The sequence below is a fragment of the Carassius auratus genome, chromosome 12 (genome assembly GCF_003368295.1).
Source record: "Carassius auratus strain Wakin chromosome 12, ASM336829v1, whole genome shotgun sequence".
Lineage (NCBI taxonomy): Eukaryota > Metazoa > Chordata > Actinopteri > Cypriniformes > Cyprinidae > Carassius > Carassius auratus.
This window is the reverse complement of record NC_039254.1, coordinates 18398549-18426179: the sequence shown is the minus strand read 5'-3', so window position 1 is coordinate 18426179 and position 27631 is coordinate 18398549. Positions and strand designations below refer to the sequence as shown.

Here is a 27631-nt window from a genome sequence, read left to right as displayed (position 1 = left end):
AAAGGATATTCATTAAATATTCTTTTAACTATTATAAAAAATAAAATAAATCAAGGGATATTTAACATTTCAATCCAAATACTTGAATTTTAAGTTAATGTTTTTGACATTCAACTGTAAACCAGCTAGTCTAATAATAAACCGGCATGCAGCCACTCCATGCCCTGCACAACAAACCAAGTAATCATATTAGAGCGTGTCTATTAAAATACAGTCAAATATGAGTTCCACAGAAATGTTGCATCACCACAAAAACCCTTGAAACACTGAGAAGGAAACGTGCCAGACACTACAACCCAAAAGAAAATAAAGAGACTTCACTCCAACTCGCCAAACAAGGTCCAGAGGAAACACTAAAGCTCAACAGCAGATCAAATGTAGATTTATTGCCCTCTCTTCCAAATAATATTTCAGTGAATGACGCATACAGGTTTCAGCAAACGTCACTGATGTTAATGACACGAACAGAGAAACTCCAGCAGTTTCCCTCGACTCTATGAAGCAACACTAGATCTGAAACTGAACACCAGAGAGTGAGAATACAATTAAAACATACCGATGAGAAACGATTAATGATCATAACAGCATTAGCACACACACGATACAGAAGGACTATACCTTACTCGTCACACAGATGAACCTTGTCATTGCAATGACATTCAAAGTGAATTCAGCTGTGAATTGTTCACATATGGTTTATAATGGCCACATTTAATTTTCCCTATTTTAAGTCCTGTAAAAATAATAATTCCTATCACATGCCCATAAATAATAATGCATGCAATTTATGAACTACTAGTAAAATAATGGTTTTACAAATGTCTCCCTGGAGCACAAAAGCAGTCTGAAGTCTCTGGGGTGTATTTATAACAATAGCCAATAATATATTGTATGGGTCAAAATTACAGGTTTTTCTTGTATGCCAAAAACCATAAGGATATTAAGTAATGATCATGTTCCATGCTGATATTTAGAAAATTCCCTACTGTAAATATATCGAAACTTAACTTAGAGTCACTGCTGTGTTCCTGAATAAAGCATCCATTCGAACAAATCAGCTGCACGAATGATTCAATGACTTACTCATTAAGACTTGATCTTGCTCCCATCTACTGCCCATTTTAGTTTCATAATTAAAATATCATTTCATTTTTAATTTCAGATTTTTATATAATCAAAATATCATTTTTAATTTCATTTATGCAATTACGGTGTAAATGCTGCTTTAGATGCAGCTTCTATGCCCCTTCTGCATGCAAAAATGAATTCTGTTGATCCTGATTTCATTTGATTGGTGACATCCTATAATGTCTAAAACATAATTTATGTATTTTTATATAAAATAATTTTAGGGACAATGCCCTGGAAATCAAACTAGCAAAAATAACCCCTTATTGAAAAGATGTTAATCATCGCAGAGAATATATGACACCAGAACAAAAACACACCCAGCTAAAATATTGTCATCCACAAAATCCAAGACCTGTTTGTCATCATTGTACACTCTTGATAGGATGCTCAGAAAATAGGTCTGCGAAATCACAGAGAGTTACTAATGAGTCTGCAAATATCATATAAAGCAGTCCTGGAAAATGGTGCATGAGTCCTCAAGTACATTAAGTTAACCATTTAATAAAAACTGCAGTAATTCTTTTAAAAGTCAAATCTGTTGTCAGTATTGAGGAACAGCAGTAGGTTTAGGTTTGGACTGCTTTAAATCTCGATTCTTAATTACTTTTTGTGACTCTTAAACTTTCTGTCTAACAAAAATTAGCACACACACACACACTCACACACACACACTTCCAGTGATTGCAGCCATTAATCTCGAGTGGAAAACAAAGAGCATAGCGAACAAATGCTTCCTCTAAACACATTTATTTCTGGTGACGACCCAGCTCCTAGAGTTATAATTGACCACACAAATCAGACTAACAGCCCTCCAGCATTTCCTAAAGTCTCTAACAAACAGCCGTCACCATTCCTTCGCTGGAGAACCAGAGAAGGATCTTCTGAGGGATATTTGCTCTTGGCAATGTCATGATGCCAGATGCTGTGCTGCTTCAGAAACACAGCTGCTCGAGGCGAAGCAAGACCACCAAACTAAAGCACGATCCATATGGACAACCGCAGAAGAGGAACTGAGGACAAGCCAGTGCTGTAATCGATCTTATGTATATGTGTGTGTATATAGTAGAGTATATAGAAGGTGTTTGAGTTGAATTTACAGTACTTAAAGGTAGAAGGGCTTTAAATTCCATCGTTTTATAAAGATTATTTAAAGAAGACGCAAAAGCCTTTTTTTCCAAACTCAGTCATTATATTTGGGAGAAGAACACGCAATCTGTTAACTGAAAGTAAGCTAGGCTCAAATACGAATTTGACTGAATATTAGCATAACCTGCAAAGTATGAAAGCGAGAAACTGATTTTCAAAGTTTTACCAATGAAACTGCCAAGAGAGCGCCATTAAACATTTGCATACAGATTACAATGAGTTACATGCAGTTATTACTTTAATAACACCATGGTAAACTATGAAGCATCTGCCAAGAACTAACACCAACATGTGTGTATAAAATGTGAGCCTGCAGCACAAAAGCAGTCTTAAATCTGTGGGGTATATTTGTAGTAATAGCCAAAAAACCATTGTATGGGTCAAAATTATGAATTTAGATTTTTTTTTTTTTTGCTCCCTCAGATTCCAGATTTTCAAATAGTTGCATGTCATCCAAATCTTGTCAAACCACACATCAATGGAGAGATGATTTATTCAGCTTTCAGATTATGCATAAATCTCAATTTCCCAAAATTTACCCATAAAACGAATTCTGGAAAAGTTGGAGCAACTAATGTCTAATTAGCAACCCCAAAAAAATCATTCTTTTTTGCTTCAAGATCAATATGCTCTTTAAAAGGTAAACTGTACAAACATATTTAAATGTTGAAACACTGATCTCTGCACACCAAGCAAAGCAATAACATCATTATATACGACACTGAGGATTGAGTATCATTATACAAGCTCGTATTATGCAAGAACTTGTAATGACACAAACGTCTAGAACATGGGGACAGAAAAACAAACAAACATTTCAACCATTTATTCGTTTCCTGGATTTTCAATTCCAATCTACAAAACATGCATATTTAATATCAAGGAAATTATATTTTTTCATCTTCAATGCACGAGCATTTTTCACAGCCCTTCAGGCGACTACAACTGTTGTTTCTGAACATTTGATAAGGATTCGGCAAACCTGGTGTTGCATTCAGATACTGCAGATGATCAAAACTGGACAGCGTAATTAACTCTGGGTCACAATCAAATAAATGAATAAAAAGCCAAACAAAGTGCATAACGCGCTCCAGCCTGCCATCACTAAACAAATATTTCATTGTGTAAAGAGAAAGAGATGTGATACAAACACACCATGAAATTATAGACATATAAAGCAAGGAAGGAAAAGTAAAAACTAAGGCTAATGGTTTCTTACCCCTGCAGCAAATCCCAGGCTGCCATCCAAGACCCGCTTCTGTGAGGAAAAAACAATACTCTGTAAAATCAACAACAGTAAATAAGTTTATAGCTGTGGTTGCCAAAAATTGTTCATAACAATAGAGTACTAACAGTTTAGGTTTTAAAGACTGAACTTAATTTACAGTAAAACTTGTATATTTCATTAACTTATATAATGTTAATATACCAACCTTATAACCTGGTGAAATATACAAAACATGCAATAATAATGCATAATGCAATAACATTTGTTTAACTGTCATCCACAAACTAAGAAAAAGCATCATTTATTATTTAAACAAAACTATCAAATGTGAGCTTTGAGTTTTTTTTTACTGTAAATTATAAGGTAAAATTCTATTTTACTTCCGAAAAACTTACACCTTACAGTATTTTACTCTAAAATTACATAAAACATCCTGTTAGATCAGTTTTTGCCACCGCATTTTTATAGTTGTTTACTAATAAAATTACAGATATCACATCTGCGCAAGTTTCATTCACCTTGAATCTTATATAATAAAAAAAAATATGTAAAAAAAATATATATATAAAATTATAAAATTATAAAAAAAGAACAAAAGTAAAAATATATATATATATATAGTATTTTTTTTTTTTTTTTTTTTTTTTTTTTTATAAACTGGGTCCCCAGCAGGACCTGATGCCTGCAGTCATGGTCCCTGTGCAAATCAAACACAGTTTATTGCTCACACAGATGTGTGTGTGTGAACCAAATCCTTTTTATCCAGGATATCTGCAAACACTGAGCTCTGTGCATCAAAACAAGCCCATTTGACACCACTCTGTTTATTTACAGGTGGTTCACTTAAATACAAGCTCACTGTATATATTTCATAATTACTTTTTAACCTCTGCCACATTTGTGACCCTGCAGCACAAAAGCAGTCATAAGTAGCCAACAATACATTGTATGGATCAAAATTATCCATTTGCCAAAAATCATTAGGATATTAAGGAAAGATCTTGTTCCGTGAAGACATTTTGTAAATTTCCTACCTTTTGATTAGAAATATGCATTGCTAAAGACTTCATTTTCGATTTTATTTTTTTCGGATTCCAGATTTTCAACTGTGTTTTAAAGGAACCTCGTCAGCTCCGATTCACCTGGATAAACATTTTAGAAGTTTAAAGCTACATTAATGTTGTGAAGTAGTGGATTTAGTGAATTAGAAAGAAACTTCACTAGTTATATATTTTTCTACATGCAGGATTATTCTGGAAGGATTTGGAAACGTATTAGGACAAAATAATGCATTAACCTTTCGGTGAAAAAATAAATAATTATATATACATAAAACTATAAATATAATATGCTTCTTGATATGGTGACCTTCTGCTGCTTTATTTGTAAAACATAATAATAAAATAAGAAATAGTATCTGTAATAAAACAAAGATTACTTGAGTGCATTTTGTAATAAAATACTTTTTTCTTTTTTTTTTATTAGCAATTTCTGAGTTAACATTGTTTGGAAGTAATATTTTTTTTTTTTTTTTTACTGTAGTCTATACAGAATATTAAGAAGAAGAAGAACAGAATAATACATTTAAATAATAATATAAATAAATAAAATATTAATTATGAATAAAATTGAATAATAATACAATTATCAAATTATTAAATATACATTTTATGAAATTTTATTCAAATTTTTTTTTTTTGTATTATTCCCGGTGCCCTTACTTTATTATCCTTTGCTCTGATACTTACACGCTGCTTTATATTCAAGTGACCTAAGTTTGAACCCCGTTCAAATTATATTCCAATCCCATCAATGATACAATTTAATACTTTTTATATTGCATTATTTCTCTAATCAACCTTTTCTTATCTCTAGCCCTTTATCTTTTTATTTCTGTCATGTGTGTTCTTTAATTAGCTCCTTTATATTTGCTCTTCAGTTATTACTCTGCTTTTATCTCATCTCTTTTCTCATTTATTTGCTCTAATTTCTTGTTTGATAACGACTGCTTTCTTAGAAACTCATCTGGTTATGTATCCTGTGCTGCTTCTCGTCTCCTTTATGGTGAACAGACGGTGGTTTCCTTCATGACACTAACCATATAAACTCCATATCAAGTCCATCAGGGATGTTCATTGAAGTTTGACGGTTTTAAAACAGCAGGGAACACAAACTGAAATATTAAAATGATTTCCATCACAAAGAACATCACTATATATATATACACTATACTGGATTTCTCTTGAGGAACTGTTACCTGAAAAATTGTAAAGCTTTAAAAATTCGGTTTAAGATTAACTAAAATAAATCAGAGAACAGAGATGAAAGATAAAAAGGGGATAAACCGAAATAATGGAACTAATTAAAGACAATGTAACATGAAAGACAAAGGAACAAAGAGATGCACAGATGAGACCAAGAACACGCATGAAAGGTTTTTGGAGGAAAGTTTTCAGAATCAAATCCTAGTTCTTCTTATTCTTAGAAACCACAACATGCTTTTTGTAAGCCCGGTATGTTCCTTGTTAAGAGATACAAGAAAACTCAAGCCCAGAGCAGTGAAACCAAATGCCGACCGTGTAGATTTATTTGGAGAGGTCTGGATACCTGTCTTCAACTCACTCGAGGCCCTTTAAACCTCTTAATAAACTTAAAGCTTTTCCAAGTTTACAGTAACATGCCAAAGGAAAGTCCAAATTCTAGGAATGATTTCATGGAATTGGGAGCAGAGCGACCTCCAAAACAATCTGCATTTTGCATAAAGATATATCTAGTACCAAAACGGTAGATAAGTTACTCTTATCCTTGGAAGTTCACTGTGAGATCTGCGGTATTCCAACTATGCGTGTCCGAGGAGGAACAGGACTAAGGTGATCGCTCATTGCCCTTTTATCTGCAACCGTTTCCACCCGCCGAGGCCTTGAGCGAGATAAATGATTTACTGACCAACAATCGGCGAGAAATATAAACACTGAAGGGGGGAACGCAGCACTTTAAAACAAGCAGAGGGAGACAGGCCAGATTCATCACGCATCCTTTGGGGACGTATTTGGAAAGTGGGTGGCCCAGAGGGGAAGTTGGGGGTTGATCGGCTCAGATTGACCCCCCACTGAACTGCGAGGAGAGGGAAGAAACAGAGGGGTGGAGAGAAGGAGGAAAATGTGAGCAAGGGAGTGTGAAAGAAAGAGCCTGGATGGACCTTCTGACAAGGGTGTTTAGTTATGAAAACAAAAGTATTGTAACAGATGGCACCCTGGAAACCTCTTAACAGCGGATTGGAACGAGCCGGCGCAGCTTATCGGAGTCAACGGATGACTCTATGCACACACACACACACACACACACACACACTCTGGACGCTACAGGGGGGATATATAAGATCTCACTAGGAGGGTCAAACACCCAGTAGGTTTCCAGATCTTTCAAGCAGTCGTTTGAGTGCCAGCTCCTCCAAGCTTATGCTGAAATCTCTTCAAAGACCAATTGGGTGAAGCTCTCGAGATTGGGAAAAAAATAAATAAACCAGCTTCAAGGACAAGGTGGATGCAAACCAGTGGAGATCAAGAACTCGTTTTGGAATTAACTACAAACTAGTTTTGAGCAGAACACCTCATCAAGTTTTAACACGATTGGACTTCTGCGAGGATTACAAGCCACTTTTGAGCAGAAATATTGGCAAGATCTAATACATTTTGAACATCTTCAAGGACTACAAACCAGTTTCTTCCAGATAGTTCGGGCGATTTCCTATACATTTGTACTTCTGCAAGGATTAAAAACTGTTTTTGACCAGAACATTTGTCAAGTTCGAATTCGTTTGAACTTCTGCAAAGATTGCGAGCCATAGAGAAATTTCATCAAATTACAATACTACCTTAAAACTTCTCCTGCGACGACTATACAAACCATTTTTGACATTTTGTCAAGCTCTAATACATTTGAACTTCTCCTGCGAAGACTATATAAACCATTTTTTGGAAATCTCATCAAGATCTAATACATCCGATCTTCTCCTACAAGAACTACGAACCGTTTCTGAGCAGAAATGGAAACCTCAAAACCTTTGGGAATGTTTTACGACAACGTGTCGATCGTGGATCTGGACAGCGGCGCGATAAACAACGTCTACATTCGGGAGGACTTCGATGCTTTCAGCGTCACCGTGGCCGTCTTGTACCTGGCCGTGTGCGTCGTGGGATTGGCCGGGAACTCGCTGGTCATCGTCACCATTCTGAAACTGGACAAAATGTCTTCGGCTACCACCGTCTACATTTTCAACTTGGCTTTGGCGGATGGCCTCTTCATGGTGGGACTCCCGTTCATCGCCATCCAAAACTTCCAGGACCAGTGGATCTTCGGAGAAGCCGTCTGTAAGCTGGTGATGGTTCTGGATGGCATCAATCAGTTCACAAGCGTGTTCTGTTTAACGGTGATGAGTGTTGATCGTTATATGGCTCTTGTAGACCCGGTGCGCTTCGCTCGTTGGCGGACGCCTCGGCGTGCGAAGATCATCGCCACATTAATGTGGTTCATCTCTCTGTTTCCAGTGCTTCCGATGGCTATACACTTTTCGGCCAGCTATGGTTTCTGCACCGTTGACCCTGATGTTGCATCTGACTCCTGGTGGTTGGCTTTTCTTAGCTACACATTCGTACTGGGCTTCGCCTTACCGTTCACCGTAATGATCGTGTTTTACACGGCACTTCTAGTGACTCTGAGAAACGCCAGAGAGCAAACGTCTTCACTGGAAAGTCACAGGTTTGAGACACAGGTTACTAAGATGGTAGTGGCGGTTGTTTTGGTGTTTGGCATCTGCTGGCTGCCGTTCTACGTCTTCAACTTTTGCTCTCTGTACCTAATAGACCCGGTGCTTGATTTCGCGCGTGGCTTTGAGTTTGTGGTGCTGCTGTCGTACTCGTGGAGCTGCGCCAATCCAATACTGTACGCATGTTTGTCGGAAACCTTTCGAAGGCATTTCCACACCCTCCTTTGCCCTCACAAGAGCTCACGGACTCACTGCGACAGAGACACCGAGGGCTTTGTTTTGCATGACACCAACGTACAAAGCATGCTGGCTTAGTATGTCTTTCTTTTAAATATTTAGAAGGGTTTGTGTTGCAATGCATAAACAGACTTTCTTTGCCCACCACATTTTTTTAGTAAAATGTGCAATTGCTTCTGTGAAATAGAGAAAAAGACATGAGCAGACTGAGGCGTGGAAGACAATAATGTTATTTTGCCACAAAAGCAGGTTGCTTGGTTTCCGTGCAAAGGAAGGGCAGTGTTGTAAGGATGATTATGCAATTTCTGCCCTCCTGTACAAGTGCTGTCAAACTGATTGTGGACTTCGTGATGATGTCATGGTTGTCATGGCATCCAGCTTGGACCAAATATTTGAGGATTTTTGTGTGACTGTTACTGAATGACACATGAAAAAGGAATGTGGCTGTGAAACAGTTGATAAATATGATGTTAATAGCCAACATTTGTTTAAATAACCATGTGTTATTATATAATATACACAGGTTTTGCATATTGTTATTATATTATATTATATTATATTATTAGTTATTATATTATATGTTATTATATATATATTTTTTTTTTTTTGAGAGAGAGAGGTGGGGTTGCTTTTATCTTTGAACTAGTGCTGTCAAATGATTAATCCCGATTAATCGCATCTAAAATAAAAGTTTTTGTTTGATACTAATATTTTACATTATTGCATGTATACAATATTTCTATATATTGGAGGGGGGGGGGGGGTTACAGTATATTACTTTCTACATATGTAATTTATCATTGTTCATACACGTTAAAATTCACAGATAATGACAAAGTGTGTAATTCTGTTTGTTCAAGTAAAGGGAATGAATTATTAAAACATTTATGAATCTCTGAGTTCCTCCTTTCAAATGTTTTAGTGCAAGTTTAAGGAGAAACAAACGTGCAAACCTGCTGTAAATGTAGAAATGTATAACCACTTGCAGATGAAAACAAATCTATCACCCACTTTAAGTTTTACACAGGTATTTTTATATTTGACAGCTTGAAGGCTTACAACTGATGGTCCACAACACTTCTTTGTCTGACATCTGGCCCACATTTAAAATGTTATAAACGTGTTGTTTTTGCAGCAGTTTTATAGGCAGTTAAAGTGCAATACAACATAACTTTCCTTATTCAGTATTCATGACTAAAGGGGAACTTGGTATAGCATAATACTCAAAATGAGGGTACGAACATGTAATCAGGTAAAAAAGCAAATACATACTCACACTTTTCTTAAAATTACCATTGTTGCCTGTCATCCTGTTAAAAATAAATAAATATCCATAAATGGATTAGACAGGACTTGTTGGGAGACAGTATACTTAGATTACAACACTTACAATGCTTCATTCCCATGTACAGAAGTCAAAGCAGTGTATCCCATGGCTCCATGACGAATTTGTTTTCATGACGATTGTCAAAAATCTATACTTCTGACATAAAAAAGATGCAATCTAAGCTCATCAAATCTTACACAAAAAAAAAAAAAAAGTATTTAGATACAAAATTAGAAGGTTAGCAATAGCTCACGCACATTATGTACCAAAACAATTTTAAATAACATCTCTCAGGAGGTTATGGGATCAAGTCCCTCATTACTCTGACCAAAGGGCAGCATCTATATTGTGTCGTAAGCATCTGAATTACTAACTAAGAATCATCATTAAACAAATGGAATACAAATTAAATAAATCACATGACATTAAAACAGCAAATATAATACACATATTATGTAAAACTACATCTAGAATTCACAAAAGTCTAAAAATTATGCAAATTAGCAACTATAATTTAAATGCATGTTGACAAATTTCATTTGATTCCTTCATTCCTGTCCAGAATTTTTTTTTTTTTTTTTCACTTTAACCATGCCATTATATATCCAGTTGATAGTTCAACATGCTCTTGTTTAACACTACATTTGACCATTTAAAACAACAAAACTGTCCGCTAGTTCAGCTGTCACTTGAACTGTACAAGGATTCATTTATCGTTCCCCAACCGTTGGCTTTGCGCCTTAGAAAACATCCTTTTAAACTCAGCTTGGCTATTTGACTATAATAATCTATCATTCATCAGTAGTTATCACTGTGTATGCACTAACAAAAGCTTTTAATTGGACCCTTGGGCATCACATGTCCGGTGCGGGCCTATAATGTATATGTTTGAGACATATCAGGAAAATAATGAATAGTTTAGTTATCCTGAGGCACTTATTCAAAACAGTAAAGAGAGCCACATGCAGTTTATTCAGACTTCCTCATTTTACATTCATCTTCTATTTAACCTTATTTCTTTACAACAAATTGACAATAAAATAATACCCTTAAGCTGATGTGACTCAAACCAATTTCTTAATGACTCTCTAACAATCAAACATGCTCTTAAAAAGCTAAGGAAGGATGTGGGCTGTTTAGCTTTTATACTTACGAACAATAGGAATGTTAAATGAACTCTCACTCATTTTAATTGAGCGTGTTGATCCAGTGGCGTCCAGTTTTCCGATTAGTGTCTAAAAACCCATTATTTAAGATTAAACATGTTTCTCTAACAAATAATGTCTCATTATGTTTACTTTATCAGTTAATAAAGTCATGATAGACCCAGCTGCATTGCTTTCAAACTGTTTTTCTATGTTTTCTGGATTACAGGTGGATATTAATTATAGCCAACTACCTGTTATGTTTTGTTTTGTTTTTGGAATAAAACATTTTGATTAGAATAACATTTAAGCATTTTATTTATCCTAAATAAAAACTACTAATATTGTAATATTTTCACATCATTTAAATAATTCAACAAGATTTACATTTACACATTTCAGATTGAGAAATGTTTGTCTGGGATGAGCTAAAACAATCAAATATGTAAATGGAATTTGAAACGTATAAAAGATACATGACGAATGCATGGTGAAAAGCTTCCACTACAGTTTTAATGAAACCTTCACATAAAAAAAATAAATATGTTTAAATCTTTTTAAATAAGTGCTGTCAAACGATTAATCATGATTAATGGAATCCAAATTAAAGTTTTTGTTAGATAATATATGTGTCTGTACTGTGTATATTTATGTATATAAACACACACACACACACATGCAGTATATATTTGGAAAATATTTCAATGTATTATATTTAATGTATATGCATTTTTATGTTTATATTCTTATCTTTTATATTATACATAAAAATATTTAGTATATAAAATAACATATCTTTTCTTAAATATATGCATGCATGTGTTTGTATATACATAATAAATATACACAGTATACACACATATATTAACAAAAACAATAATCGTGTCAAAAAAATTAATCATGATTAATCGTTAGGCAGCACTAGTTTTAATGAAAAGCAACTGTGATATAAAAGTGCCTAAAGTTAAAAAACACATAAATGCTTTGCGTTCTCATCACTAATGCATAATCCTCCCTCTTTGGACCAAACGCCATCCTAACAACCATATCATATTTTCCATTGCTACTTTGTAAGCTTCAAAACAATGGATTTCCTCTCACTGTTGCCCTTTTCTTGAAACCTGAATTTAATTTAAAACAGTACTTCAAAGAGCAATGCAAATTGCCATTTGGTTAGAGCTTCATAACACTTTGATACCCAAAGTTTGAAAATGGCTCACTATTTCAAACACAAATATAATGGATACTTTCTGTTTCCATACACATTTCAGTTAAATCACTCACCAGTTTAAGTCATTTTACTCTTTATTCAAGCTGCGTCTGTTTATTGTCATTGCCACAGTTTACCTTTCATCAAGGCTTTTCATGACTTATCTGCCATTGACCTTTAACCCCATATATTCTCAGTTTGTGTTTTTGTTGACTAAGTGCTGTCAAAGGGTGAAGGCCCACTGGTATGTCCACCACTTCTCTTCTGTTAGATTTAACCATTTCAGTTAAAGTGGAAGATACTATAACTAATCTCAGTATTCACGCAGGCTGAATTTCTATAAAAAATTACTTTACTTGAAACCATTTTTATTCTTTGTAAAGCAATTTTTATGTGTGTGCGTGCGTGTGTCTGTGTGTCAAATAGTACTGTGTATAATAGAACTGAGCTCCAGACACTTTTTGAACAATTTGTTTTGTTATTGCCACTGTACCTTTAAGAAACACACCTCTTACGTTAAAGCAAACTCCTGTTTGTTTGTTTGACTAATCAGTCAAGGCTAGCTTCATTCAGCTTCACCCATTCAGATTTTTTATTGTGTACATGATTTACCCTTTTTGATGTCCTTGACGAGTGATTGTCATATGACTGTTCCTGGATCTGGGTACCCTTACGAAAAATAAGTTTATTCAAGTGTGCTATCAGTATACTTCTTTTAAACTAAAAATAGGAAATTATGATTTTAGTTTACTTTTTATGTACTTCTCAGAAATGGGCTTCATGTACTTCTCATAAATATACTTAAAATGACATTTAAGTATACTAGACTTATACTTACAAAAAGTCTACTAGAATCTGTGTTTTCATTGTTATATGGTAGAGGGCGCCAGTACACATCTTCTGCACAGAAAAAGAAAAAGTATAAAAAAAATTAAGTATAAAACTACTAAACTAGTAGTTTACTGAGACTATATTAGTAATTTGTAAATAATTGTTAGTAGTAGTAGTAGTAGTAATAATTAGTAAATCATTAAACATATGTTCACTTTAAGTGTAATTGCAGTACAAACTACAAACATAGAGGTAAACTAGTTGTGTACTCAAAAGTTTTCTACTGTTATACTTAAAGTATACTTAAAGTTTACTTTTATATAGTAGAAAGTGGGCCAATTTAGTCTCAAGTAGTATTGAAACAGTACACTTACAAGCATATTACTAGAACACTGATATTTGTATACTAGTTACATAAAGTATACTTAAAAATATACTCGAACTTTACTTAAGTATACTTAATAAAATAAACTTGAAGTATACTTAATAAAATAAACTTGAACTAAACTACTTTTTGGTAAAGGTACCCATGAGCAAAGATGGCAAAGTCCAGGGGCCGGTTTCAATATGCTCACTATCAAACAGACTGTGTCTCAAATCAGGTTGAGGAATGGTTTGTCATGATAGATCTCAAGGATGCATACTTCCATGTATCCATCCTTCCTCAACACAGGAAGTTCCCAAGGTTTTCTTTCGGTTGCGAAGCATATCAGTATCCAGTTCTTCCGTTTGGCCTGTCACTCTCCCCTCGCACTTCCACTAAGTGTGTGGATGTTGCCCTTACTCCGTTGCGACTCCAGGGCATCCGCATACTCAATTACAATGCTCAGTCAGATCAGATGGTGGCTCGGCATCGAGATGTCTTCCTAACCCATATGAAAGAGCTGGGGTTACAGCTAAATGTCAAGAAAAATGTGCTTTCTCCGCTACAAAAAAAAACACATATCTGGGCATGGTGTGGGATTCGACAATGATGCAGGCACAGTTGTCTCCCACTCATATCGAAGTGATTCTAACAGCCGTGAGGGGAGTGAGGGAAGGTCAGTCACTTACTGTCAAACAGTTTCAAAGACTGTTGGGTCTGATGGCAGCTGCATCCAACATGATACCTTTTGGCCTGCTGTAAATGAGACCCTTGCAGTGGTGGCTCAGAACCAAAGGGTTTTCCCAGAGGAGGAAAAGTCCAGGGAAAAGCTCAGGGAATGTTCCTCTCACTAAGAGCATTCTGCCTCCCTGGGCATCTCAATCAGGAGACAGACATCCTGTCAAGACAGGGGCTGAGGCCTTTGGAATGAAGGCAACACCCAGAACCCAGGTGGACCTCCTTTTGAAGGGAGTTCAGCCAAGTGGAAGTGGATCTACTCCCATCGTAGGACACAACACACTGTTGTCCCGCTGGTACAGAAGTAGCCGAGGCTACGTCTGTACGCATTTTCCCCAATTGCTCTGCTCCCAGGAGTTCTGGAGAGAGTACTCCATACTCTCTGCTAATAGCCCCGTTCTGGCCGGCCTGAGTATGGTTCTCCAACCTTTTGTCCCTCCTCGATAGCCCTAGGCTGGAGATTCGGTTCAGGCTCCTCTCTCAAGTAGGGGGACACCATTCTTCACTCCCGGGAAGGAGTTATGAGTTATGGGTGTGGCCCCTAAGTGGGCACAGCTCATAGCATCCGGTCTGTCAAATGTGGATGTTGAGACCATACTCCAGTCCAGAGCTCCTGCCACAAGGAAACTGTACAACTTGAAGTGAAAGCTTTTAACTTCTTGGTGAGGACAGTGTCTGCAAGACCCAGTCAACTGCCCAGTTGGTACAGTTCTGGAATTTCACTGCAGTGTTATCCCCCTTCACTCTGAAGGTTTACAATTCAGTCATAGCTGCTTACCACGCCTTTCTGGGTGATCAATCATTGGGGAATCACCTGTTTGTTACACATTTCCTCCGTGGCACCCAGAGGCTGAGGCCAGTACAACTCACCAAGGTTCCCTTGTGGGACCTGGTGGTGGTTCTGGAGGCTTTGTGCAATACTCCTTTTGAACCCATTGAAGATTTCTCTGACAAGATACTCATAATGAAGAAAGTCTTCCTCCTTTCTATATCTTCACTAGAGAGTATAGGGGACCTTCAGGGACTCGCAGTGTCATGCCTGGAGTTAGCCCCGGGCATGATTAGGAAATTCTTTACCTGAGACCTGGGTATGTCCCTGAGGTGCCACCTCTTTCCCTGGTCCCATAGTACTACAGGCCTTCTGTCCTCCCCTCTTCCATGAAGCATGCCAGGAAAGACTCAATTTGCTCTCGCCAGGGGTGTTCCCAAAGCATTTAATGAAGCATCTCATTCCCTTCAGGAAACCATGGTTACATAGGTTACCTCAAGATGTTATGTCTGTGCATCTGCTTATGAACAAATGCAGGTCTGCCATTCTAACCTATTTAAGAGTTTTTTTCTTTCTTTTTTTTTTTTTTGGTTGCAAGGCAACTGTACAGACCCAAAATAAATGTATTCCTCGGGTATATATGGTTATGTTTTTTGTTTAGAATTTTACCACCCTGAGAAGGTGAAGATGAAGTTGACCCTCACTATTTTCACTACAATCACAGACACAGATGGTATAAATGAGCTATTTATTTTTATTTTCAGTGTATCTGAAAAAAACTTTATCAAACACAAACTGTAAAATAAGGTCTCATTTCTACTTTCGCTCAAGTTCTATATAATTCTATTTAACCTAGCTCTACAATCAAATGTGGTTCAAACTGATCCTGCGAACATCACAATCATAATAAAATTATGATAGTACTTTTCAAAACACATCCGTGTATCCTCACTTTGCATGCATGTTCATGGCCCCTAAATGAGAAAAAGTCACAAAATGTCTAGTAATAAAATCATAGGTTAACTTAAAAATTGAAATGGAACAAATTAACCTGAAACATAACCTGAAATAACTGCTACAACAGATAGTCCTACAGTGGGGAAAACCTCCTTAAATAGTCGAGGGGGGACAGCATCATTTGGAGAACCTGAGGGCTTCAAATGACCAACAACCTCCTCTAAAGAGGAAAAAGTCACCAGCTCAAAATGATCAAAGACAGCCGAGCAGGGGACAGAGATTGAAGGGTCTGAAGCTGAAGGTACAATTTGAGACCTAATAGAAGTGACCTTATCAATAAAAAAGCAAAGGAAGTTTTCACACATAACAGGGGATGCTTCCATACAAGCATTCTGCGGGGCATTTAAAAGTGAGTCAATAGTGTTAAACAAAACACGAGGCTTGTAACAATTTGCCAGAATAATATCTGAGAAATGTTTTCTTTGGCATCTTTCACAGTTTCCTGGTAATGACGCCAGCATTCCCTTAACATTTGAAGAGACACCTGCAGTTTGTCCTTCTTCCACTTGTGCTCAGCTCTACGGCACTCACGTCTGGCAGCATGAGTCATGTCTTTTAACCAGGGCTCAGATTTAGTTTTAGGCTGCCTGGATTTTAATGGTGCCACAGTGTCTAAAACAGTTTGGCAGGTGGAGTGAAACCATGAGCAAAGCTCATCTGTATGCAATACAGACTCGGGAGTGATGGAGTTCAGCCAGAAAATCAGAAAAATCATTTAAAAAGTCCTTATTGTACTTGGGGGGGCCGATAGACCACAGCACACAACACTGTGTGGGGGCGACCCATCTCAAATAAACTCAGTTCAAAGCTGCTGAAAGCGGAGGACAACAAAATCTCTTTACATTTATAATGACTCTTATATACCGTCGCTATTCCTCCTATTCGGCCAGATGTTCGCGGGGAGTTATAGCGGCAATCTTCGTGTACAAATTCAGTGAAAGCCCTAGACTCACCATCGCTCAGCCATGTCTCAGTTACACAGAGGAAATCCAATCCTCGGGACGTGAAAAAATCCTCTTATTCAAAAGTCTTATTTGCTAGAGATCTAGCATTTACCAGCCCAAACCTGGCAGGAACCGGCGGGTCCGTGGCACTGGATGTTTGTGAAACCCGACACAGAGAGTGCAAGTTGCTGTGATTCACTCCGCGCCAGCGGAGATGAGGAGAGCAGGGGCCGCGGGGCTGGAACACCTCTTCCGGGCCAACGACAGGTACCAGCCAGGCGTCGACAGGGTCCAGCAAGTGTCGAGGTATAACGAGGCTAGGCATGACTCAAAACTCAGTCCATAAAGGCGTAGAACAACATGCAAGACGGGCCTTCAACCTCACCAGCCGGCCGCTGCGTTTTCCCCGGCGGTGGGTGCGCTTTCTTCGGCGCTTACTTCGAGAAGGTGGAGCCAGGGCACACCAAAGGTGAGCCGGGAGCCTCGCCAGGAGGGGGGGCAAAGTTTCACGTCCACCATCATCCAATTTTACTATATGTCCAGCAGAAAATTGCAGATCCAGCAGTGTTTGGCGATCGTACACCAGTAGAGAGTCGACATCCTAGGCAAAAAATAAAACAAACAGCAAAAACACACACAGCAATGACAGTGACAGACGGCAAGCCATGCACAATGGCGCCATCTTGTTTAGAGACCAGATCACCAGACCAGACCTGATCATTGCCTGATATCTAATCCCCTAACATATCTGACGCTGTCCTCTGATCATTGCCTGTTTGACCATTCGGTTAATAAAGTATTCCATATGGATCCGAGCGTCTCTGACTCAATGTTACAGAAGACTTCGCCAAACCAGGATCCAACAGCTTTATTGAGCACCAGACCAGGTATGGAGCCAGCTAAAAGTTCATTCAACCCCTTAAAAGTGCTTCACTCCATTTTTCAAAATAGCCAACCCATTGAGCTTTATGTGCAGGATTTCCTTCGGTATAGTATAGTTTTGTGGCTCTCCCCTTACAGTTGAGGAGGTCACTACTCCAAAGGTGTCCAGCTCCTTTCCGTTCTTTGGTCTCTGTACCTGAGCTTCATCAGAAGATGGCCTCCAGCCCAGTGCCACTGCACAAGATGGCCGCCAGCCCAGTGCCACTGCACAAGATGGCCACCAACCCAGAGCCACTGCACAAGATGGCCGCCAGCCCAGCACCTCTGCACAAGATGGCCGCCAGCCCAGCGCCTCTGTACAAGATGGCCGCCAGCCCAGCGCCCCAGCATGAAATGGCAGCCACAGTTGATCTTCCAGAGTCAAGTCAGGTCCCCGTTGATCTTTCAGAGTCAAGTCAGGTCCCCGTCAAGTCACCAGAGTCAGGTCAGGTCCCTGTTTGTCTTCCAGAATCAGGTCAAGTCCCCGTTGATCTTCACAAATCAAATAAATTCACTATTGAACTTCCAGAGTCTTGTCACGTCTCAGATGAACTTCCAGAGCCTCGTCTCATCCTGTCTGTTGCACCGAGCAATGTTCTCTCAGCTTGTTGTGTTGCTGTCAAGGAGACTGTTACAGCTGTGGAACCTCCAGGGGTGGTGGCAACTGCTGCAGAACCTTTGGAGATGTCAGTAGTATCCATCCATGAACTCACCGCCTGTCCTGTCACGGCGATGGAGGCCGTCTATGAACTCATTGCCTGCCCTGTCGTGACCACAGAGGCCATCCATGAACTCACGGCCTGCCCTGTCACAGCCATGGAGACCATCTATGAACTCTCGTCCTGCCCTGTCACGGCTATGGAGGCTGTTTGGGAACTCTCTAACCACTTCTTCACGGTCACAGAATGTTCTCTGTTTCAGTCCTACCTGACCAGACTTGCTCTCCTGTCCAATCTTCTTGAATCTGGTGGTCCTCTGCTCCGCTCTGGTGGGGTTCTGTCCCGTCTGCTCGGCTGTGAGAGTCCTCTGCTCCACCCTGGTAGGCTCCAGTTCTGCCTACTTCACCCTGGTGGGCTGCAGCTCCATCTGCTCCATCCCAGTGGGCTCCAGTTCCGCCTATTCTCAACTAGGAGTGTCTGGAAGCCACTCCTTTGGGGGGGGGGCTATGTCAAGATCGTCAGCTGGAGTGCACATGAACTCCAGTAGAGGGCACTTCACTCAGGACTCTTGTGTCCATTTCCATTTCCCAACCTTTGCTTGTTACTGGTTCTGATTTTGGATATCCCCTCACATACCTGACGCTGTCTGTTTGACCATTCGGTTAATAAAGTACCGCATATTGATCCGAACGTCTCTGACTCCATGTTACAATAACAAAATGTACAGTATTTACTAGTTACCATATCAGCTCTATATAGAGAAAAAGTGTGCAAATTCAAAAATCTTTTGAAGACTTCGCTGAACATTTATTTTTACCATAGTAAAAGTAAATTTCTGGCTTAAGTAAATGAGACAAATCTGTTATTTGTCAGTTTGGATTTTTGTTTTACTGATTTGATGACTTGCAAAAGACACTTATTAGTGTTAAATCACAGTTGTGCACATGGGGAATGTAACTTGTAACACTGAGTTACAATGTGCCCTGTTATTATTAAATTTACAATATTTACTTTAATACATTTTATTGAGAAACTATGAGAAACAGGTGAATAAAGACTGACATTCGATGTTTAATATTCAGAAATTATTATTTCAAGAAATGTACAGCATTTTGGCTCGTTTATGTGGACCATCCCAAGTGTTTATTGTTGTCAAACTCTAATATATATATATATATATATATATATATATATATATATATATATATATATATATATATATATATATATATATATATATATATATATATATATATATATATATAATTTTATTTTATTGACAAAATATTTTAGTTTGTCTTACAAGGCTATTTTTTTTTTCATTAGATCATATTCATTTTAAAGCTGTCATATGGTTATGTTACAAGTAAAACGTGCCCTTCAGATGTTATAGCCTAATGTTTCTACATTCACAAGGACATCAACCTATTTAATCTCAAAGAATGGGGGGAATATGATTTCTCATGATATCACTCATTTAAAGTTTCTGAATATATTCCCACACCCATTACCAAATCTAGTTCTAAGCATTAGGGGATTCATATAAATCATTACGTTGACACCTGCCTTATGTCGGTGTCCTTATCCAGACCACACAGCGGGATCTATCAAGTAGCGCGGGAAGCGCGCACTCAGCGTATCAGCAGCGCGGGAAGCTGTACTCGCGCGCACGAGGATCTCACTGACATCCTTCCATCTCTGACTGAAAATACCAAAGGACCCCTGCCTTCGAAATCTCGTTTTCAAGACTTGCATGTTATATTTAGTAAAGTTTAAGTGCGTCATTCGCCTCTGAACAAATGTTTATATTGATTTTCTATAGAAATAACAATCGTTTATTATCTGAGGAGAACTGCCGGTGTCCTGACGCACGAACGGACGCGCGCGAGCTTATCAGGAGGCGTCAAGCGCGAGCGCCGTTATTCTTAGTTGGATATCGCACTTGAACGCACACTTTTTCGGTAATATTACGGTGATCCGTGTGAACATATGAAGCTGACATATTCCAGGAATGGCTCTCCAAAAGGTGACCAACAACTACAGGTAAACAATAAACTCAAACACATCAGTGCAGTGTTTAAAAAATTTTATTTTCGCAACGTGCCATGTAACGTTAGTTGTGAGCATGATATTTAAGGTGTAATTTTATATTCGAAAATAAAAACATAGGCTATAATTACGCAAACTACTAACAGACTTTTTTATGTAGAACAGTTTAGTAGTCAGGTGGATGTTTAAAGACTTAATTTTGTGTCCTGTTTTCTTTAATAATCCATTATTTGACTATTTATATCCAGTAGCTGCTTGCTGAAATGCGCACGCTGGATATATTTAGTAACCTATTCAAAGAGAAGAACAGAGTGGGATGTTTAATTATCGTTTTAATTGCTTAATTAAATATATTTAAGCGGACTGATCAATTGAGAGTCTTTTTAAGCGCAGGGAACTCTAGGGTTTGATTTAATCTCAGCTGGGTTTCTGTAGAGCTGCTCTTTCTCAGTTTAAGATGCTGTGATACTGTGTGGGATGAAGACAGACACGATTTAGATGGATCTCTGTCATCTCAACGGCAGAACAACATTGCAGTACTTCACTTTTATATTAACTCATGCATATAAAGAGCTGTAGAACTAGATCCGCATCGTTTGATATAGATGATCCCTGTCAGATCAAATTGGTGTGCTGTTTGCTCAGTAAAGATCAGTTAAACCAATATTTGCTAGGGCAAAAGTCAATTAGCTGTAGAATCCAGACTGACGAGGTAAAGTCCTTGTTTATTCAAAGTTGCAGATCAGACCTGTAAGCAGAATTGACAATCCAGCAGCGCTTGACCTTAAAATCGCAGGACAAGTAAAACGCATGACTTTGGATTAATCAGTTTTGATTAAATGGCTGTTTACATTTACTGAATTAAATATAAACAGCCCTTTTATCAAAACTGATTATGAATCCGAAGTCATGCGTTTTGCTTACTTTCATTCATTCCATTTTCACTTGGCCATTCAAATGTCAAATTGTAATTTTGTATATTGCTTTTATTTTTATGTTCTTCAGCAGAACAGATATAAACCCAGGCTAATGTTCTCTCGCAACATGCAAACATACCAGAAAAATTCAGATTTTCTGTTGCATGCTCCAATTATTAGTTGAGATTTGTGACTGCTCAATCCATTAGTCTTATCCATGATTGCGCACTCACATGTGGGTTGTGGGATTCCCAAACTTTTGTGTGCTGACGTAAACCCGTTTGGGGCAAGTTAACAACCATTTACACTAGTATTTGTCTCAAATGCATGAACTGACCAACTGAATGCACTAATATAAATTCTAAAAGTATACATTACATAGCGTTTAAAATGTCAATTTCTAAAATTTAGTGGCGTGCATTTAACAGTTCATTTGAATGTGGAAATCAGTTCCATCGTGGGTCTACCATTAATCCACCCAAAACAAGTCTAGAATTAGTATGTACACTCCTAAAAATAAAGGTGCTTCATGATTCCATATAATAACCTTTTTTTTTTTGGTTAAATGGTTCCTTAAAGAACCTTTAATATCTTAAGAATTTTTCTTCCACAAAAGTTTTTTTTTTTTTTTGTGGTGAAAGAAGGTTCTTCAGATTACTAAAACGCAAGAAAGAGATGGCTCTTTAAAGAACCTTTGACTGAATGGTTCTTCAGTGGCATCGCTTGAAGAACCTTTTGAAGCAGCATTATTTTTAATAGTGTATAAACATTGACACTCACATGGTGTTTCTTTGATTAGGTTTCACTTTAAAAAAGGTGTGCAACTGAGATGTGACATTTTCAAAATGAGAAGTTTGGTTGTTAACTCACATTTCCTTGTTTTTATCAATGCACACAGATTTCGCATTAAACTGCAGACTCTATCTTCATAAGCCTACAATACATACTACAGAACACCAAAATGGGCACAGAATGGACATTTATGTCCAATCCCAACATGTCCCTTCCTGATCGCCTGTTCAATAACAGTTTCTTCCCCGGGAACGAGTCTGATTTTGGTCTGGAGATTTCCAATAGCACCGACCCTGGCTTCAACCCAACCAGCTCAGCAGTCATCACATTCGTGTACTTCGTGGTCTGCGCGGTGGGGCTCTGTGGGAACGCCCTGGTCATTTACGTCATCCTGCGCTACGCCAAGATGAAGACCGTCACGAACATCTACATCCTGAACCTGGCCGTGGCAGATGTCCTGTGCATGCTGAGCTTGCCTTTCATCGCCATTCAGCTCTTGCTGCTCCACTGGCCCTTCGGATCGGCGATATGCCGCATCGTCCTAACATTGGACTCCATGAACCAGTTCACCAGCATCTTCTTCCTGACGGTCATGAGCTTCGATCGATACCTGGCCGTGGTGCATCCCATCAAATCCACCAAGTGGCGAAAGCCGCGCATGGCCAAAAGCATCAGCCTGGCCATGTGGGTCATCTCTCTGCTGGTCAACCTGCCCATTATGATCTACAGCGGAGTGAACGTTAAAAAGAACGAGGCGAGGACGTGTACCATGTTGTGGCCAGAGCCACAGAACACCTTCTACACCGTTTTCATCTTCTACACCTTCTTCTTGGGGTTTTTCTTACCGCTGATCGTCATCTGCATGTGCTACCTGCTCATCGTCATAAAGGTGAAATCCTCCGGCATGCGAGTCTGCTCCAGCAAACGAAAGCGCTCGGAGCGGAAAGTCACCCGTATGGTGTCTATCGTAGTAGTGGTGTTCGTCTTATGCTGGCTACCTTTCTACGTGTTCAACGTGACGTCTGTGACCGGAACGGTTCCCACCACACCTGTGCTGAAGAGCACCTTTGACTTCGTGGTGGTGCTGGGATACGCCAACAGCTGCGCCAACCCCATCCTCTACGCCTTCTTGTCGGACAACTTCAAGAAGAGCTTCCAAAACGTCCTGTGTCTTAAGAGAGTCGGGGGCTTGGACGAGATCGAGCGCAGCGACAGTCGACAGGACAGGACTCGGATGGTCAACGACGTCATGTCTGAGACGCACAACGCCGCGCTGCTCAACGGAGACCTTCAGACCAGCATCTGACGAGGAGATACACGTCTACCGAGATTAGATGTTACATGAAAGAGGTCCACTGAAAGTCTCCGATCACATGCGGTGGGAGAGATTTAGTATTTAAGAACAACAATAAATACCTAAACCACATTTGGGTGAGCTCGATCTGATGTGACTCGACTGATGTATTTAAGTGATGAGCAATTGAATGTCATTTACTGTAAATAACTCTAGTTGCTTTGTTTGGTGTTACTGTCTGAAGAAACTCTAAACTTGTTGTGTTTATTATGAGTGTTTGTTCAGTGTCTTTAACTTTCCCTCATTGGATAAACATGATTTCAATCTGTTCGTGCAAACACAAGGCCAAGCTTGTTCATTGCTTCTTATTATTCAAGGCTTTTTGTGACGGCGAATACAAGACGAGTGAGCGATGCTCGACAAGGCTGCATAGAAAAGGTCTCCGAAATCTAAACAAAGATGTACATTTCTTTGGCATATTTATTAGTTGTGATGCTTAGAATATCTTGTTTACATTTAAAAATGTTCCCTTGTAAAATTCTGCCTCTGGTTCCCATAGAGTTTTATTTTGGTAGAGGAAATGTACTTAACGTTCAGTGGAGCGCTGGGGGACAGATGGGCTCGGTTACAACTCTTAGTATCCTTCCCATCTTAACAACATTTTCAGACTGCTCCATAAAAGTGGATACCTACATCTTGGCCAGTATTTATACAGTACCTTTCACGAAAAAAGGGAGTCCTAAAATGCAGAGTGAAAAAAAAATAAAGTGGAAAAAAAGACAACTTTATCCCTATTTTCTGTGTTATGTGTTTTTATGCTTATTAGAGGATTGTTGTGCCATCTCACGAACCAATTCGTACGAATTCATATGAATCGTGGAACTGTCACGGTTTAGCATATGTACTAACTATTTTAAGATTAGACTGGAATTTTATAAGAATCAGGAGTTAAATGCACACTTGATCTTTAGTTTAGAGCTTAATTGTTTTGTGACCTGGAGAAAGGTTTCATTGTATTATGTTGTGACTGTGCTAATGAAGTATGAAGTAACCATATGGCCATTGGCTTTACTAAATTAACATTCATCAGCTGGCAAATAAGATGCAGAGAAAAGTGCATGCAAGTGCCTTAAATAATCACTCAAAAAGACACACAGAATGATCTAGAGCTTTAACAATAACCCTCCACCTGAATCAACTCATTTATTATTACATGCTTGTAAATACACCGCTGATCCGCACAGAGCTGTATAATGTGTATGTATAATGTATTCAGCTCTTGCCCGTTTAGGGGGTTTAGATCATTTTAACATTTGCGAAGGGCTAAAACTGAACTTGTTTATTTAGGAGTGTGATTTCTAAGGGCCAGAATGGGATCTGTTATGCTGCAAGTGTTGAAAAGTGAATGAGTTCATGTTTAAATAAGTGCAAACAGTTTTTATCTAGCGTGGAAACAAACATATTGTGAAACCTGGGGAAGTATTGATGACAGCGAAGTGGTTATGACAGTATTCATCAAGTTCTCTGAGTTCAGTTCAATGTGCCTTTGAGCGACAGACAGAGTAGTGTGTGTGTGTGTGTGTGTGTGTGTGTGTGTGTGTGTGTGTGTGTGTGTGTGTGTGTGTGTGTGTGTGTGTGTGTGTCCTGCTCGAGTGTTGTGTCTTATGTAAGGTTAGGTGGCCTTGAGAGTACTATATAGCATTACTTTTATGTTAATAACAAGTTTCAAAGATGTCCATCATTCATCATACCAAATGTCTGTGTTACTAAAAGAATAGTTCACTCAAAAATGAATATTTCCTAGATGTGGATGAGATTGTTTTTTCAGCACATTTGGAGAAATGAAGCATTGGATGCTCTGGAGTGAATGGGTGCCGTCAGAATGAGAGTCTGATAAAAACATCCCAATAATCCACAGCACTCCAGTCCATCAGTGAACATCTGGAGAAGACAAAAGATGAAACACATCCAGCATTAAGATGATTTTAACTCAAACACATAGAGTCTATAATCCATAATAACACTTCCTCCAGTGAAAAAGAACTTCTGCTGTTGTTTCTCACAGATTTGTTCAGAGCTGTTTAAACGCTGCTTGATCTGTGCAGATTTCTCTCCTGATTCAGACCAGAACACTTTTTCACTGGAGGAATGCACTCGTATTTAAATTAAAATTAAAAGTGTCTTAATGCTGGATTTGTTTAATCTTTTTTATTGTGATATTTTTATCAGACTCTCATTCTGACGGCACCCATTCACTGCAGAGCATCCATTGATGAGACACTGATGCAGTGCTACATTTCTACAAACCTGATGAAGAAACAAACTCATCCTAATCTTGGATGACCGGATGGAGAGCACATTTTCATTTTGTGTGGACGAACCATTCTGTTAAATCTCAGTCTTCACCTTCTTCAGTAGATGCTTGAATGAAGGCTGTGTATTGTGTGCTGCTCTTCTCTTATAGCTTGCGTAAGTGTCATCATAAGGATGTAGTATATCTCAGTGTGCTGAGATGTGCCTGTCGTTCCCCTTGTTGCTAAGCTTATTTATTGTAAGGATCCAATTTATTACAACCCACCCAAGCAGAATAATCCTCCGGTCTAATTAAAGGATTCCTCAAACACCCATTTGTGGAGAAAACACTATTGCGATTTAATTAAATTTACAAAGGTGCAAACCCATTTTAACGGCTTCTTGCTTAAAGCAAAAGGTCTCACGAGTTAATGCATAGCCTAGTGATTTATTTATTAATATTCGTTAATAGAAACAGTTATTTGTGTTTGTGTTCGTTTACACTGCATTTACTAATGCGAACACAACTTTTAATTAAATAACGTATCAGTAAATGTTGCATTTAACATGAGAATTGCTTTAAAACTTATATACACAATACTAAATGACCAAACTGTAATATGATTTCCTACAATAGTGTTACTGTAGCTCAAGTGATAGAGCATTACAGTAGATTACATTACATTAAAAGCGTCTGTCTGCTAAATGCATAAAAAAATATATAATTTCACTGGGAAGTTATACTTGACACATAAGAAAATCGTGACATATTAAGATGATGCATGACAAAGCATCCTTTTGCAATCAATCGTTGCAGAATGTCTCCCTCTGTTGTCCAGTTTGGGTTTGTTTTATATTTAAACAGTAAAGGACTGTGGACTGTTTTTCAGGCTTTGTATCTTTTGGCTTGTATATGGATTATGCATCATGTTCATGACCTGTAATTATTAACACTTGTTGAGAAATGTGATCAAGTATCTGCCAACCTTTTTTTTTTTCAGTGTTGTTATTAACAAAAATAAAATAAAATGCATTACATTCATTTTCCAAACAAATAAAGACTAATGTGTGAACAATTCTTAGTTTGATTTGTGTGTGTGTGCAATAATAAACTTGTGTTCAGTTTAATATAATATATATTTACTATAATATTATATTTGATTAAACTGTGAAATATTATTATAAATTCAAATAGCTATTTTCTATGGGAATATATATTAAACTGTAATTTATTTCTGTGATGCTCCGCTGTATTTTCAGCATCATTCCTCCAGTCTTCAGTGTCACATGATCTTCAGAAATCATGATAATATGATGATTTACTGCTCAAGAAACATTTCTGATTATTATCAATAATGTTGAACACAGTCGTGGCGCCAAATATGTTTGTGGAAACTGATGAAATGTATTATTCACGGTTCACAGATCAACAGAAAGTACAAAAGAACCACATTTTTTTAAAATATAAGCTGTTTGTTACATTATAACTGTCTTTACTGTCATCTTTGATCAATTTCACGCACCCTTGATGAATAAAAAATCATTTATTTATAAAATTATTAAAAAAAAAATGTAATGGTAGCATATACGTATATGTGTCAAAGACGAAGAAGGATGAGTGTAATACTGCCATAAATAATTGTTTGCCCCCCCACCCCCCCCCCCAAAAAAAATTGGAAAAGTTTTCTGTTTTTTTCATTTAACTTCAATTTAGTTTTTGTTTTTCTGACCCTGATTTATAGAAGACACCCACTAAAATGACATTCAGTGTAACAATTTTATCAGGCATATTTATTGACAAAAAAAGTCTATTTATTACATATTAAAAGACTCATTTCATTCACCCCAAATATTA

At 38.0% G+C, this 27631-nt stretch overlaps 2 protein-coding genes across 2 annotated transcripts; both read left to right on the top strand.

Annotated features, from left to right (window-relative positions):
• Positions 1–6078: 6078 nt before the first annotated feature.
• On the top strand, positions 6079–9033 carry LOC113112056 (somatostatin receptor type 2-like). The gene has a single exon (XM_026277428.1). It carries the CDS (start codon positions 7551–7553, stop codon positions 8583–8585), a length of 1035 nt encoding a protein of 344 aa, XP_026133213.1. The 5' UTR covers positions 6079–7550; the 3' UTR covers positions 8586–9033.
• An 11043-nt stretch (positions 9034–20076) lies between these two features.
• LOC113112054 (somatostatin receptor type 2-like) lies at positions 20077–25315 on the top strand. Its single transcript, XM_026277426.1, has 2 exons — positions 20077–20475; positions 22297–25315. The coding sequence occupies exon 2, from the start codon at positions 22360–22362 to the stop codon at positions 23494–23496; it is 1137 nt and encodes a 378-aa protein (XP_026133211.1). The 5' UTR covers positions 20077–20475; positions 22297–22359; the 3' UTR covers positions 23497–25315.
• The last annotated feature ends 2316 nt before the right edge of the window (positions 25316–27631 follow it).

Bases quoted from the DNA above. Each gene is read 5' to 3' on its own strand.
- LOC113112054 (XM_026277426.1), top strand. From the start codon at position 22,360: ATGGGCACAGAATGGACATTTATGTCCAATCCCAACATGTCCCTTCCT.
- LOC113112056 (XM_026277428.1), top strand. From the start codon at position 7,551: ATGGAAACCTCAAAACCTTTGGGAATGTTTTACGACAACGTGTCGATC.